Below are 17,259 nucleotides of genomic sequence, written 5' to 3'. Positions count from 1 at the left end.
CAATGCTTGCGTAGCAGTACCGTTTGCTGGATCATGCTTTGCGTCGCTTGAAGTATAAACCCAGCCTTAGTAGTCAGAGTAGAAGGTTGATTGTGCCTGTATTGGCAATAGTCCTAGGACCCATTTGTGGACATCATTTGTGCGGGAAGAGGTCAAGTTGAAGAAAGAGTTCTTTGTAATGTAACCAAATGGTGTCTCCAGATTTTATTGAGAGGTAAGTGACAATCGAAAGGACATCAGGGTGAAAAGAAAATTCATAAAAGAAAGAATAAATCAATTAAATTTCATGGCATATATGGAAATAAATATGATTATAAACAAAAGTGCTATTTGCATCTTAAAGTATGTGAATTCACCATACTAAAAATCCTTACAATCTAATGTACTGGAAGGCAGAAATGGCATGTGTGATGGTGCTGAAAAACACTACACTCCCAATTGGTGTAGGGAGCCTCTTGAACCTGGCACCATCTGTAACGTAACCGGGATGAGCTAGGCAGATGAGGATTCACATGCAGCAGCACGGGGTAAGTGAAATTGTGCCAGTGATTTTATTAAAACAATCAAAACAACGCATTGTCCAAAACAAAGCAGTGTTCAAAAAGTCCATAAATAAATAATCCAATAAAAATGAGTCTCTCCATGGAGTTAAAACACCCAATACATAAAACCATTAAAGGGACAAAAACACAGGCAGGAAACTATCCTTTGCAGTTCTTAGCCCTGCTGTCTTCCTTTCAAAACTTCCAACAGGAATCCCTTTCTTTCTTTCTTTCTTTCTTTCTTTCTTTCTTTCTTTCTTTCTTTCTTTCTTTCTTTCTTTCTTTCTTTCTTTCTTTCTTTCTTTCTTTCTTTCTTTCTTTCTTTCTATCAGCCGTGTACAGATATGCCCTGCTTTGTGCCCCAGTAGATACTAATTATCATAAATATACCAATAATCTAATTGTTCATCAATCACTCAGAATATGGAACCAATGTAGGATGTACTTCAAGGCAAAGAAGCTTTTATCTCTGCTCCTCTACATGATAATCACCTTTTTCAACCATCTCAAGCCTGCACAGTATTTAATCTTTGGAAAATGTCTGGAGTTAAAACACTTAGAACTTTAAATAGTTAATGTATTTACATCTTAAAAAACAATTATGCTTTAAATGTAACTTTGAAACAGCACAATTGTCTACTACTTTCAAATCATACATTTAAAAAAATAAACCTACCTCCACACCTCTCACCCATTTCTTTCCCAAAAGAAATACTGAACAGTCTTGAAGACTCAGACAGCATCTTAACACTATATAAAACATCTCAAAGTCTCTTCCTTTCAAAGGTACAGTAGGAAAAGGATCTTTAATATCTCAGAAAAGAAGTGTAAAGCAGCCATGCATAGAATATGCTCTAGCTCTTTATGTGCAAAGCATTCAATCATTCAACTAAACATCTTTCATTTATCACTTTTATTGTGTTTTGTAAATTGTATCCAGGACTAGGTGCAACCTGCAAGCATTACTATCTATCTAGCTGTCTGTCTGTCCATCTGTCTGTCTATCTATCTATCTATCTATCTATCTATCTATCTATCTATCTATCTATCTATCTATCTATCTATCTATCTATCTATCTATCTATCTATCTATCTATCTATCTATCTATCTATCTATCTATCTATCTATCTATCTATCTATCTATCTATCTATCTATCTAGTGCCCTCCACTATAATTGGCATCCCTGGTAAAAAATTTCCCATTTAAATCAGACATTGTTAAGTTGATTGGAGTGTATCGGAACTTTCCTGCTGAAATTAATGACTTCCTGTCCTGAAGAGACACAGAACTAAATTTCCTTAGCTAACCATAATAATGGCAAAGAAAAGTCAACACTCGATCCAAATGAGAGAAAAGTGTGATACCCTTCATAACTCAGGGATGGTTATAAGAAAATAGCTACTCACCTGAAGATACACATTTCTACAGTTAGGTCAAAAATAAAAAACGAGGTTGTCAACTGAAACTGTCAGAAACTTGCCTGGAAGAAGTCCCAAGTTTATTTTACCCCCACGTGCAGTAAGAAGAATGTTAAGAGAGGAGGTAATAATATCTCCAAGAATCACTGTTGAGGAATTACAAGAAAAAGTAAAATACTTGGGATATCAAGTCTTCAGAACCACTAACAAACTACATCTCTGTGCCAACAGATTATTTGGAAAGCATGTCAGAAAGAAGCCTTTTCTGTCAGTTAGCCACAAACGTAAACGCCTGGAGTTTGTAAAATGTTACTACAATTTTGACTGGAACCGTGTTCTATGGTCAAACAAAAATTTAGTTTTTTGGCAATACACACTAAGAGTGGGTTTGGTGTAAAAAGAAGGAAGACTGTAATTAAAAGAACATTGTCCCTGCTATGAAATATGGTGGAGGTTCTGTGATGTTATGGGACTGTTTTTCCTCCTAAGGCCCTGGAAACATTGTTAGGGTTAATGGTATCATGAATTCCATGAAATATCAGGAGATTTTAAATCAAACCTGGCTACCTCCAGCAGGAAAGTAAAACTAGGTCGTTTTTGAAACTTCCAGCAGTATAATGATATGAAACACAGATCAACCCTGCAATGGTTAACTGGCCATAAATTCAATGTCCTGCCATGGCCATCTTGACCTGACCCCTATTGAAAACCTGTGGAGTGAGGTGAAGAAGAGAATACGCAGGAGAGGGCCTAGAACCCTGGATGATCTGGAAAGATTATGTAAAGAAGAATGGTCTCAGATGCTGTGCTCTGTATTCTCCAACCTTATAAAAGGTTACAAGAGAAGACTCTTTGTTATATTGGCAAAGGGAGGTTGTACAAAGTATTAAATGCAGGGGTGACAATAATTGTGGCACATGTGTTTTTGTTAAAATATTATATATATATATATATATATATATATATATACACACCTATATGTAAAAAATGTTTTGTGGTTTTTTTTGTTTGTTTTTTTAACCTTATGTTTGTGTCTGACTTCGTGTGTGTGTATATGTATATGTGTATATATATATATATATATATATATATATATATATATATATATATATATATATATATATATATATATATCATATTAAGTAACTGGGCACCTACAAAAATATAAATCTGAGGAAATGTTATTTCACCTTAGTAAATACATAACAGCTGAAAGGTTGTGTTATGCTGTTTCTTTTCTTTTTCAAAATGTAATTGTCATGCAGCCTCATGCTTTTGTGCCTGCCCTACTTTTATGTTCTATAGCTTTATTTTCAAATATGAAAGTAGTGTTCTTTTGTGATGACCATCTAACTTTCTAAATCCACAATTAAAGTTTCCATGTTCTCTTTCTGTGTCATTTGGACTACCTTATTCTGGTAGCTTATGAATTAGTGTACCATCCTGGGTTGGTTCTTCGCTTTCACCCAGTGCTGCAACATTAACCACAGGCTCTCCATGACCAAGTGATGAAGAAAGCAGTTTCAGAAAAGGGTTAGTTGAACATTTCTTTAGATTCTTCTTTTAAAAATGCAGTGCTTCCCCCATTATCCAAGATGTTTTGATTTGTATTGTAGTATAAAATATCAAGGTATATTTCACACTTTAAGACACCATCCAATGGAGTTTTGATTCCAAACATTTTTTCTGTTTCTAAAACATTTTTAAGTTGTCAGGAAGAGATTATGGTGAATCATAAATCAATACATATTAAATCTTTCTGCAGACCTTTAGATGACATACATTCCCCTAGGCTAAAAACTGGTGGGAAAAAGATGAAAGACAGTAATTTAGAAGTAGTCTTGTATAAATGCTTTAGAAGTACACCAAAGTGAAAGACAATGAACTTTTATAACAATTAAAAGCACTAAAAGAAAAAGTAATGAGAATGTAACCATAAACTGTTCATCATTATCCTGCTGAAAGAGGCAATTTCTCTCAGGGAATACCGTTGTCATGAAGGAGTGTGCATGGTCTGCAACAAGTTTTAGATTGGTGATACGTGTCAACGTAACATCCACATAAATGTCAAGACCCAAGTGCACTTTTCTCAGTGTGTCGCACTACCTCTGCCTACTTAGCTTCTTCCCATAGTTCATCCTGCTGCCATCTCTTCCCAATGCAAAAAACGCACATACAGTAAAACCAGCCATCCACATGAAAAAAGTGATTTATCACAACTTTCTTTCATTGTTCCATGGTCTATATTTGACGCTCACATACCCATTGTATGCATTGTCGGCAATGGCATTCTGACTGGTCTGTGGCCAGGCTGCTTTATACATAACAAACTGTAATACACCGTGAGTTCTGACACCTTTCTGTCATGGCCAGCAGTACATTTTTCAGCAGTTTGTGCTAAGTTAGCTCTTCAGTGGGATCAGAGAAGATGGCCTAACGTTCGCTTCCCATGCACATCAGTGAGTCTTAGGTACCTAATTGTAGATGCTCTGATCCATTCGTCCAGCTATTACAATTTTCCCATGTCAAAGTCGCTCAGATTCTTACTGTTGCCCTTTTTGATACCAACACATCACCTTCAAGAGCTGTTCATTTCCTGCCTAATATATCCCATCCCTTTACAGGTGCCATTTTAATGAGATAATTAATTTTATTTACTTCATCTCTCATTGGTTTTAATGTTGGGGCTGATAGGTGTATTTTATGTTATTTTCTGACCAAATAGATATATCATCCCAGAGTTTCCAGGTCATTTGTAAATACTTTCAGAAACTTTATTTTGAATAGCATATCAAAAAAGAAAGACAGACAACAATTAATTTAATGGGTATGTATTTAGAGAATGTTCTACACTAGAGATCACAGTAAGTGTAAAACAGGTCATTGATGAAAGAAGCCAGTAGAGACTAACATACTGTAATTGTAAAAGTCAATACAGTAACTGAACTAATAATTGAGTTTAACAGTGGGGCCAAAGGAGAATTACTGGAAATCATATCTTATTGTACCTGCCATCGAGGACAATGTAAATGGACAATTCAGATAAATTCCTCTACTGTCAGCAAAAACTGAGAAGCATTGGCAATTAAAGATCGGGAAGACATTGCTTGGTGTAGTAAATAAACCCTTTTTATGATGACAGGAAAACCAGTATGTAATGCAAATCCGATGTATCTATTAGATCTTTCCTCCTGGGTATAGCCAATGCAGGGCTTGTTGTCTGCGTATAAGTGTATGCATTATGTCTATTGGGCACTTTGGTACAAGAAGATCATGCATCTCGATCCTTTTGGAATCTTAGGCATGCTAAAAGTTGTGATTGTGCATGTCCATGACATACATGAGTGTTTGAAACAGTTGCATAGAATTACTTTATCATGTAGCTTCTTGTATGTCTGTAGTACTAGGGTGTTGTACTGTGTTAGCCATTATGAATGTAGTGAGAAGTCAAGCAAAATGACACCTTTTATTGGCTAACTAAAAAGATTACAATATGCAGGCTTTCATGGCAACTCGGTCCCTTTCTTTAGGCAAGATGTATCTGTTCAATTAATAGAGCAGATTCTGTTCAATTAATAGCAGTTTTGTTGTTTTTTCTTTCTTTTTTTTTTAAAACATTTTTGATATGCCTATGTCAGATGTGACCAAATGTAAAAGAGAAACAATGAATTCAAATTACTTGTTTTTAAACACATTCATTTGTGTTAATTTAAAATTTGTCAGTACCTGCTCCTTACCAGCCACTGAAAATGTCTGACCCAGCTAAATTTCTCGGTTTGAAAATCTGGCCCAGCTGAATTTGTAATTGAATAGCCCTGCTATAATGGATGAACATGATAATCTGTGTACTAGGGACAGATCGTCTTCCAGTATGATAGGTGGCAGTGCTCTTCTGGCATGGTCCCAGTTTAGACACCCTCAAGGTTGGAACAATAGCCCTGTTAGGGTCCTTGGGTGCCACCAGGAGGCATTTCCGTGAGAAGACCTCCCTGTTTTGTGGCACCTCTGTCTGGCCCAGAAGTGCTTTCGCCATGCAATGCTGGATCCAGCCTGAAAAAGAGCTTGTCTGCCCCATTCAGAGAGCTGGAGTCAGGAGGAGAAGGGAGAAAGAGAACTGAAATTAGACTCATGATTGGATCAGATATGTGATTATATTTTTGGAGGAACAGCCTGTAAAAGGTACTGTTGTATAATAAAAATAACCTTTATTTTTACCCGCTAGTGTGTAGTGAGTCTTGAGCCATCATTATATATGAACTTTGACATGGACTTCCTTTATTTACACCATGTTTTTATCAATGCAGCGTGGGTGGACTAAATAAATCTAAAAGAAAGCTTTCTTTTACCAGCTAGGTTTATTTACATGTAGTGACCATGAAGCATTTCAAACACACCAATCAGAATACAGATAAATGTCATAGCCCAGAAACTATTGATAAAGTCCCAGAATTATTAAATTGTTTAACATATTAAGAGTCGTTAGTTGATATTTGGTTAAAAGAAATAAGACTTCTTGTATGTAAACTATTAGCAAAGAACAAAATATAAAGTTAAATGTTATTAATGATATTGTCTAATCTGAATGTGATGGTACAAATGTCAGGATGTCCAGTTAAACAAGCAGCCGTTGCATTTTTCTCTTAAATATTTGAAATAAAATAAAAATGTTGCTTAAGCAGTAATTTGTTTTAGTATTAGTACACTTACTTCTACTTAAGAAACTGGACTGAAGCAAAAAAGCTTCAGCTGGTACTTGTTAGAATTTGAGTAAGCATCATGCTTTTTTGTTTTCGTAGCATGATTAAATTGCAATGTACCTTTTGTATTAAATCATATAAAACACACAGTGTTTATTCTTTTTCTGTGAAAACAACTAGTATTTTTCAGAACTTGTAATTGTAAGCTTATAAACCTTGTCATCATTTGAAGATTTTTTTTCTCTCTATTCTTTTGCATGGTTTTGAAGTAATTATCAAATTGTTGTCAACTAATTAATATTCTAGCTCTAGAACATTAGGAATGTCAAAGCACAGTGTGCATGGAAAAGACTATCTACATTTTATTTTCACAGTGCTAATTAAAAACGTTTCAGTTCATTTGCCGCAGGCTATGTATAATGAGCAGCTTTTATTTTGCCTTAGTAAAAACAGCCTTTTCCATGTTTCCTCTATTTGTTACCTTAATGATAAATATCTATATATGGGTCAAAATGTATGAAAAATAAATTCAAAATATTCAGAAAAAGTAATTTAGTAATCTAATTAGTGTTAATATAAAGTTGCATATAAAGTAAAAAAAAAATTAAAAAATGTAAAAAATTAAATTGCATGTAAAGCATAATAATATTTTGAAGCCTAGTAACCTGTATCTCACATTTACTACAGTTTGCCGTGAGGATTCAAGCCAGTCAATTTCCTCATGTTTGGCAGTAATGCATTCACCAATGGAGAAAATAAATGATAAGATTCCAGCCAAGGAAGTGAAAGCCATAGATACTTCAAACAGGTATGTAATAATGTATTCTACTTTTCTTATACCTCTGGTGAACTATTTCTTTTTTTTCCACATAGCTAGATAGAATGTAGCGTACAATGACACAGTATGGCCAGATTTTTAACCTGTATGTTATTGATTGTAATTTTTATTTTGGTGGTGCTTTGTATTTGAATAGTTAAGTCAAAAATGAAAAATATTACATCCAAACTCAGAATTCTAATTTCAGTGCAATCTTAGTAAAAAATCAGAACCACAACTAAGAGTAAATTATGCTATCAAAGTATTGAGGCCCCTAATGTAAGCTGGCAATAGAAGGAAAATTGCAAACCTTAGGCCTTAGTGTACACTGTGTACACAATTATTAGGCAAGCGAGTATTTTGACCATATCATAATTTTTATGCATATATTATGACGCCAAGCTGTATAAACTTGAACGCTTATTCGATCTAAGCATATTGGGCGATGTGTATTTGTGTAATGAGGGAGTGTGTGGCCTAAGAAGATCAACGCCCCACATAAAGGTGTGCATAATTATTAGGCAGCTTGTTTGACTCAGGAAAAAGGCGTAAAAAGGAAATTAAATTGACAATGAAAAGTCAAAAATTGTAAAAACGTCTTTCAGAGGGATGCAGGAACTTGCTAAGATTTTGGGGCATGATTACAGAACCAGCAAAAATTTTGTTACAAATAGTCAACAGGGTTGCAAGAAATGTGTTGAGAAAAAAAGACACAAATTAACTTTTGAGAAGAAGATTTGAGAAGAATGAAACGTGAAGCTACCAGGAACCCATTATCCTCCAGTGCTGTCATATTCCAGAACTGCAACCTACCTGGAGTGCCCGGAAGTACAAGGTGTTCAGCGCTCAGAGACATGGTTAAGTTAAGGAAGGCTGTAACCCAACCACCTCTGAACAAGACACATAAGTTGAAATGTCAAGACTGGGCCAAGAAATATCTGGAGACAGATTTTTCAAAGATTTTATGGACTGATGAGAGTGACTCTTGATGGACCAGATGGAGGGGCCCGTGGCTGGATCAGTCATGGGAACAGAGCTCCACTTCAACTCAGATGCCAGTAAGGTGGAGCAGGGTACTGGTATGGATTGGTATTATTAAAGATGAGATAGTTGGACCTTTTCAGTTTGAAGATTGACTCAAAATCAACTCCCAAACCTACTGCCAGATTTTAGAAGACACTTTCTTCCAACAGTAGTACAGGAAAAAGTCTGCATCTTTCAAGAAGACCATGATTTTTATGCAGGACAATGCTCCATCGTATACATCGAAGTACTCCACTGCGAGGCTAGCCAGTAAAGTCCTTAAATTTTAAAGAGTAATGACATGGCCCCCTTCCTCACCTGACCTAAACCCTATTAAGAACTTGTGGGCCCTTCTTAAACGGGAGATTTACTGGGATGGAAAACAGTACACCTCTGTGAACGGTGTCTGGAGGGCAGTGGTTGCTGCTACTCAAAAAGTTGATCGTCAACAGATCAAGAAACTGACAGACTTCATGAATGGAAGGCTTATGACTGTTATTGAAAAGAAGGGTGGCTATAATGGTCCTTGTTTTGTTTTGTTTTTTGAAATGTCAGAAATATTTATTTGTAAGTTTTGGGTTGTTTGTTTATTATTCTCACTTTAACAGATGAAAACTAACAAGTTAGCTCTGACATTTTTCCTTTAGATGTGTAATAATTCTACACACATATAGTTGCATAATAATTGTGCACATATATGTATTCCCCTGAGAATGATCACAATCACATTTCCTTTGTAAAACATTCAGGTTTCAGGTTTAACAACATTTTGGATTGACTGATACCACTGTATTTGTTCCATATTAAAATTAATTCTCAAAAACACAACTTGCCTAATAATTGTGCACACGGTGTAATTATAAATCCTTGAAGAAAATTTAAAATTTCACTTTATATCCTTCAGCAAAGTGGATTAATGAATGTGCCCTGTAATAGACCAGCATACCTTCCAGGATTGGTTCTTGATTTGCACACTGCATTAGTAGAATAGTTTCCATTCTCCATGAGCTTGCCCTGGATTATGCAGGTCTGATAATGACTGGCTCAATGGAAAGACAATTCATCTAACCAGTATTATTTGGTCAAAAGTGGTTAAATAGAGGAAATGTATTAATTTCAGTACATATCTGTAGTTTTCAAAGCCAAGTTAACTAAATCTTAACACTTTGATTGTGTTTTCTGCATTACTGTTGTTTACTATGAATTAACTGTAATTGTTTTAAAAAATTTGTATTTCAGTATTTTTAATATAAATTTACAAAAGCAGAATAGTAATTGAGCTGATTTTATTGAGAGATTTGTCAAACATGTTTCTAGATATTAGATTGTATCTGTCGAAATAGTACAAGATTGTTTTTGATCAATGTAATACTCGTGCAATTAAAATGTGGAAAAACTTTTAACAGCTTTAACAAATGTAATCCAGTAAGTTTCTTACTGTTGCACTTTAGTTTAGGTCTTTCTAAAATTGTATAATAATACTAGCTGTGTTTCTCTGTGTCACCCAGGATATTTCATAAGATAGTGCCATCGATTAATCAGGTTTATCAGAAGTACTATGTAGCTAAATAAGTGTTTTTCAGTACACAATATTTGTTGCTAATATTTTTGGCAGGCAATGTGGTTTAGTGGTTAAGGGTTTGTACCTAGGACTTCAAAACATGAGGTTGTGAATTCACATTCTGATACTGACACTATGTGACCTGCTTGTACTTTGACTGGAAAAACAAAAGAAATGTAACCAATTAAAGCTCAAATATTGTAAGTTACCTTGAATAATGATGTTAGTTAAATAATATGTAATAATAGTAGTTCACTTGTGCTGCTTACTCTTAAAAATGTTATATATAGTTGTGTATAAGTTAAACATTTCTGTAGATCAGTTCCTTCTTTCCCTAGTGACATGGTTTCGGCTTATAGTCATTGCAAAATAATTTTAGAGGAAAATATATTTTTTTTAATTGAAATGGGTAAAAAGTAGGAATAATGTGAAATATGAGTAGATATTATGATCATTATTAGATGTTTACAATTTTCATTTGTTTACATCATTTCTGTAGATCAGTTCCTACTTTCCCTAGTGACATGGTTTCTGCTTATGGTAATTACAAAACAATTTTAGAGGAAAATGTTTTTTTTTTTAATTGAAATGGGTAAAAAGTAGGAATAATGTGAAATGTGATTATATATTATAATGTTTCCAATTTTAATTTGTTTACATCATTTCACTCAAGGATTTCTTTTAATATTTTCTGTTAGTTGTACAGTAGGTGTTCCCCCTTTAAAGTCCACAGAGGCAAATGTATATGTCAAAATTTTGGAGTGAATGCAGTGGGAAAGCTCCATTCAGTGTTAAGAAAGACGTGAATGTAAACGTAAACATATAGATGTAAATGTGTATTACAATGGAGTAGCTCATGGATGACCCGTTAAGTTTAAACTGACTCTGTTCATCCAGGTTTGTCGTGGATCAGAGGACACCACTTCCACCATTACATCTCTCTCCCTCACTTTTTACTTCTAGCAGAGCAACACCTACACTCAAAGCTACAGCTCCTGGCACTCTCATTGGAGATTTGTAGCTCACTATTGAACTTTGCATCTTCATTGAGTTTTGACAGACTTTCTTACTGTACACTCCAAAAGTGATCATGTCTCATTTGTCCTATCCAGGACAACCACCCCTTCTTCAGTCTTCCATCCACCCTATTGGTTAGTGGTACTATTGGCTTGACCTGTCAATCACTTAAAGCGCTTTGTCAACGCAGGGCAAAGAATAAAATGAATAAATATTGCCAAATAAAAAAGTGTATTGACACATAAAAAACACTTTTTTCTATAATGTCACCAAATTTCAATCAAGTCAGTCAAAGCTTGAGATTTTGGGGTATTTAGTTTTCTATTTTAGAGAGGAGTTGCCCCTAAATATTAATAAATAAAAAATACCTACTGACCTAGCCAAATTTCAGTATTTTAAGTAAAAAGTAAATATTGTTTTTTTGTTTTTTTTTGATGAGTGAGTTAGTCAGTCAATGCAATATATAATAATTACTGTGCAGCGTTAGTAAATGATATAAAATTATCTGTTTAGATACTTGGAAGTTAAAGATTGTTACATGTAATGTGTTAATGGTTTTATAGTCTATAAATACACAATTGTGAAATAATGACAAAATAGTACTTGGATGTTTGTATGCTGGTACACAATTTAACGTATGATTTGTTTAGTAAATGTACTTATATTAAAAATTAACCATCATCAAGGAGATCTAGGCTTCTTTTTCAATGTGTACACTGCTTTATGAAGAAGGACTACATAAAAAATAGTCAGTAACTCATTGAGAGTAGACACTAAAATGGAGAAAGTCCTTGTTTAACAGTTTAATTCTTAGGAAAAAAATACATTTCAAAGTTAGATATTAGCTAATATTTAAGTAAAATCACAGTGTGATATAGTAGCAAAGAAGAAATTTGTCATCGCTATACTTGAGTATATTTTAAGAATAGTACTACTTTGAGTGTAAATATTTCTGTCTACTTTCATTTTTACTTCTCTACATTTTAAAATGCAAATGCATACTTTTACTCTGATATGTTTTCGTTAGACACATTTGTTATTGCAATATTAAACCAGAAAATGAATGTGCTATGCAGATATGCACAATTATTTTCTCAGTCAGTTGTCTACTCCTGCTTTTTAAGTGTGTGCTGCTAGCACTTACATCTGGTCATTTTCTTAGGCATTCCAAGTACACCTTACTGCAGCCAGCAGAAAGGGGCAGCATTGGATTATTTTGGTCAGGGCTTGCTCTTGGTGATGCACAGTCCTAGTCTCAGTGATTCTCAGAGTTGATACACTGTCCTCATTGTCCAAATGGAGTAGGACTAGATTTTGGAGGCAGTTACACAGCAGATACTTCCTTGTACAAACACCATCAATAAGGCAGCCTCCAAACTGGGTGTAATTGATTGATTGAGGAGGGCCTAGACATTGGTAACGTGCAACCCCACTCTACATTTCTTCCACAGATGATGCTGCTTGAAGGCAGACTTCTTTTCATCATTTCTCAATTACATATTTGATTAGGTACTTTGAACTTTTTTTTTAAGATTTACTTGCCTCATGAATAAGTTAAACAGATTATTAAACAGTGGCTTCCAGTAATTACTTTTCTAGTGTCTAGTGGTACATGTGTGATCACTTTCCATGCTTTTGTTTCTAAATGCTTAACAAAATGTGTAACAGTTAATTAACACTTCACTGAAATGTACTTTTTATCAACACACAAAAGAATGTGTAAATGGTAATGATGGTGAGAAGTATGATAAAATCATGATATCAAATTGCAAGTGTAGAATAATGTTGTTACCACTCAGACATCCTTTAGCACCAGCTGGAAACACAAATTAGAACAATTATTTTTTTAATTGCTCATGGGAGCAATTGACAGTGTCACTACCCCATGCATTTTTAAGACAGATAAAATGATTAACCCGTCTTGAAGTAATGTGCAAAACAATCTGTAATGGGTTTTACTGTTCTGTTGGGAATTTCAAATGTATTTATGAAATCGAGAAACCAAAGCACAAATGAAGAATTATGAGTATACTGTACCATAGTACTGCATTTGTGCAGAATAAAGAATATTCTAGTACCAAATGTAAATTCAAAATTAAAGTAATTCATCAGAAAATATTTTTAAGAAAAAAAAAATTAATTAAGCACTGTGTTGAAGCAGTCAAGGCTTACTTTAGTAGTATCTCTGTTAGTAAGTTTGTAAAATGAATGGAGAGAAATAATACATTTATATTTTGTTTAAAGTGATGGACTTTTCACATATAAGAGATGCTAAGTAGTCAAAAAGATCTGCTTGATAAGAGTCCAGAAACAAAATTGAAGAAAAGTCCTTCTAGTTAAAATGGCATTCAAATATATATCCAAAGCTTAAGAATTTCATTTTAATCAGTATAGAAACCAAATACTTTATTTGTGGATGAGATAAACACATTGTAGTTTGCTTTTGAAGTGAGTGGATGCTTTGGATGGTGGCTAATATACTCTGTAATCTGATGTGTGTGCAGTGACACAACTTTTTAGGCTTCACCACACAACATTTTTCAGTAGCTCACAAATTCAAGAAATCCATCCTGTATCACCTTCCTGTACAATGTCCCCCCTCCTGGAAATCTAGTAGTAAAATGTGGGATGTCCGGTTTAACCTTTGAACCCTGACATTGAAGATACCCGATTAGTTTGTCCTTTGCCCACTCCTTGCTAATTTCATTCACTTAGAAGCAAAGCTATCAGAAAAGCCAGAAAAAAAATAAAAACGTGTATATACGGATTTATACAAAAATTGGTTAAGTATTCTGGGTACAACATATAGGTTTGTAACTTTGTACCATATATGTTTTTTGTTGTTATTCTTAAAAATGTTACATTTTTTTTCTTGCTTTGCATCTGTAAAGCATGAAGTGCCTACAATGACATAAAAAGCAGGTGAAAACACCACTGCATCCTTCAGATGAATGAGACACTTGAAAACACAGTCCCTCATGACAACAGGACGCAAAACTGAATGCCAGTTGTGTGGTGTGGGCAGAAGCAGATGATCAATGAACAATGTACTGGACTAAAACATGTGACCTTAATATTTCTTTATTTGTTTACACTTTGTTCTACATAAGACACAGACAGTGCTGAAAACTGCTTGTTGACCAATCCTCAGGTTACAAAGATAAACACTGATAAGACTGAAAGAGTGCTTTAAAAGTGGTAATTGTAATGCTGATATAATAACAAAAGGAAAATTAGAAATATTGGAGGTATGTTTTGGGTGATTGAAGTTCTAAGACAAAACAACAGAGGCAATGTAGACTAACCAGTAAACCATTACATTTTTTTTATCTATACTCTCTGTTGCTATCTTTTGTCAAATGTGAATAAATGGCTTTCATTGTTAGTGCAGCCTATTCTGTTTTTCCCCCATTATTTTATTTCTGGAGTATTAACTTTGTTGTATCTGTTTTTCATTTCTGCCTTGCACCACTGGTTAAGCTTTGCTGATTAACTGGATTCGATATTGAATACATTAATGGATAGATGGAAAACACTATTTGTTAAATAAAATAAATAAATAAATGCATTTATGGCTGGTAGTAATTTTTGCAAGTCTAGAATATAATGAAGCAGAATTGTGACTTGCAATAATTCTAAATCAATTTTTTTTTTTTTTTAATAACAGACTTGTATATAATGCAATATTTTAAAAATGGTAAATGGGTAGGTTTCCCATATCTGTTCCTCTTTACGAGTAAATTAATAAATTGATTTTATGTACTTGAAAATATAGTTCTATGATAATTGCCGCTCTTTAAAATACATCTTGGTTATATGCTGTCATTTTGTTAGTGTGCTAGTTTTCATTCATTTACTGCCGAATGCAACTGTGACAACCTGAAAGCCTGAAAATTAAGAAAGAGGGGAGGGGTAGTCTCTGAAAAAAATGTAAAACATGTTAGTGTTTTAAATTACTCAGTACCCATTGTTGAATTTGCGAGAAAGTTTTCTCCAAAGTGACGAAAGCTCCTTACAGGCAGACTTTGAAAGTTGCGACATAGTGGTGCCAGTGGTGTGATCGTGTGACAGTAGGTTGGGCAGTTACAGTTACATTGCAGTTTTAAGAGTTTTTTTTTATTCTGACCCCACCATTTTTATTGAATATCCATCCATCCATTATCTAAATCGCTATATCCTAACTACAGGGTCACAGGGGTCTGCTGGACCCAATCCCAGCCATCACAGAGTGCAAGGCAGGAAGCAAACCCCGGGCAGGTCGCGCGCCCACCGCAGGGCACGCACACACACACACACACACACCAAGCACACACTAGGGACAATTTAGAATCACCAATTCACCTAACCTGCATGTCTTTGGACTGTGGGAGGAAACCAGAGTACCCAGAGGAAACCCACGCAGACACATGCAAACTCCACGCAGAGAGGACCCGAGAAGCGAACCCGGGTCTCCTAACTGCGAGGCAGCAGCATTATCCACTGCGCCACCGTGCCGGCTTTATTGAATATAACTGGGCATTAAAAAGTTACAACAGGTGCTACAGAAACTTACACAATTTAAAGAATATAACGTATTAGTAGATTTTGGGCCCTTAACTGTCACAAGCTGTTGGTATTGACCGAAAGAACTAGATTGTGGAACAAGCAGCAGAAAACAGTTTGTCTTTTAAAGGCCTCAGCCTTAGAGAGAAGGTGAGGAGCGCAGAGATTTCGGAGGAGCTCAAAGTAGAGCTGCTGCTGCTTCACATTGAAAGAAGCCAGTTAAGGGGGTTCGGGCATCTGATTAGGGTGCTTGGATGCCTTCCTGGGAGGTGTTTTGGGCAGGTCTAACTGGGAGGAAACCTCAGGCAGACCCAAAACACGGAGAGATTGTATCTCTCTCCTGGTATGGGAACACATTGGTCTTCCCCAGAGGAGGCTGCGGGTAAAAGGGACATCTTAGCGTCTTTGGTTAGACTGCTGGGTCTTTGACCCTGACCAGATAAAAGCCAGAATATGGATGGATAATGGATGGAAATTGATGCAGTATGAAAATCAGTTTGTTCTCTATCCACTTTGCTAAGTGAATGAGCACTGTCACCCAGTAGAGTAGTTTCAGAAGATAAGGCAGATTAATTTTATGTAAGAATAAAAAGTTTATCAGAAAAACTCATTTTAAAATCAAATCGTTACAGTGAGCACTGATTAGTTATGTACAGTGTTAATTCTCATGATGAGATTCTGCATTATATGGTAGAATTTTGAGAGGAACAATTGTCCTAAAGTTAGACTTATTGCAGTATATGCAGGATAACATTATTATAAAAATCAGTGTCACATCAAGAAAATTATAATGTCAGAAAAATGTGGAAGAATGCAGAGCTCTGAATCACCTTATTGATTTGTTACTCTGTATGTGAAGCACATGTAGCCTAAAGTTCAAATCATATTGCAGATAAATACTTGTGCTGAACTGAAAATGTTTACCAGTTATATAAATCACCTGAATGATTGCTATATAAATTACTTAATGTATGAAGTTAAACCTTTAATTTACATGATTTTTACATATCTAAAGTTTTCCTAAAATAATTTATGTTAACTCCTGCTAATGGCATGATTTATATTAAGTGCTTATGATGAGAATGAATAAGCTGCAAATTTAACATTTGACATGTAGTACTAAATATGATAAATGATAAGAAGTAAAAAAATAAACAAATAAACAAATAATCCTGGTTTTGATGTTATTAGATATGTTGCAGTACACTCTTGCTTAACGTGTGGTGCCCTGAACACAGAAAAACATTTGTTAGAATGATAGTCTATTCAATGGGAAACAAAGAGTGTAATTAAAAATGGCATTGGAGAGTTGCAGAATGACTTTTAACATTATTCATTTGGGAAATAAATTGTGACAAGACTAGTCTTGGAGGACTTGTCAGGAATTCTCAATCATTGCCCAACTTCAGTGTCCTGACTTTAACTGCAGCTTTACTTGCAGTAACTGAGAATTAACACTCATTAAAACAATAAAGAACTGTAACTAATTGCTGAGATTTTCAATCAGGCGCAGCAGAGAACAAGGTGCAGGCATTCTGAAGAGAGTGCAGAGAGCGGATATTTTTCTGAGGGAAATGTACTAGATATTCAATGAATTTCGGGCCTTAACAGAAAAATTACCTGCAAAAAAGGTCCAAATT

The 17,259-nt window shown here is 34.8% G+C and overlaps 1 protein-coding gene across 1 annotated transcript in view; it reads left to right on the top strand.

Moving 5' to 3' along the window:
• The window catches only part of ccser1 (coiled-coil serine-rich protein 1), a 1,005,229-nt gene that overhangs the window by 444,431 nt on the left and 543,539 nt on the right, over positions 1-17,259 (top strand). Inside the window, exon 5 of the mRNA XM_039752885.1 lies at positions 7,347-7,467. Coding sequence (XP_039608819.1) covers positions 7,347-7,467 — 121 coding nt within the window. The remainder of the gene's footprint in view (positions 1-7,346; positions 7,468-17,259) is intronic.

This window comes from Polypterus senegalus, chromosome 4, assembly GCF_016835505.1.
Source record: "Polypterus senegalus isolate Bchr_013 chromosome 4, ASM1683550v1, whole genome shotgun sequence".
Lineage (NCBI taxonomy): Eukaryota > Metazoa > Chordata > Cladistia > Polypteriformes > Polypteridae > Polypterus > Polypterus senegalus.
This window is presented reverse-complemented; position numbering and strand designations above follow the sequence as displayed.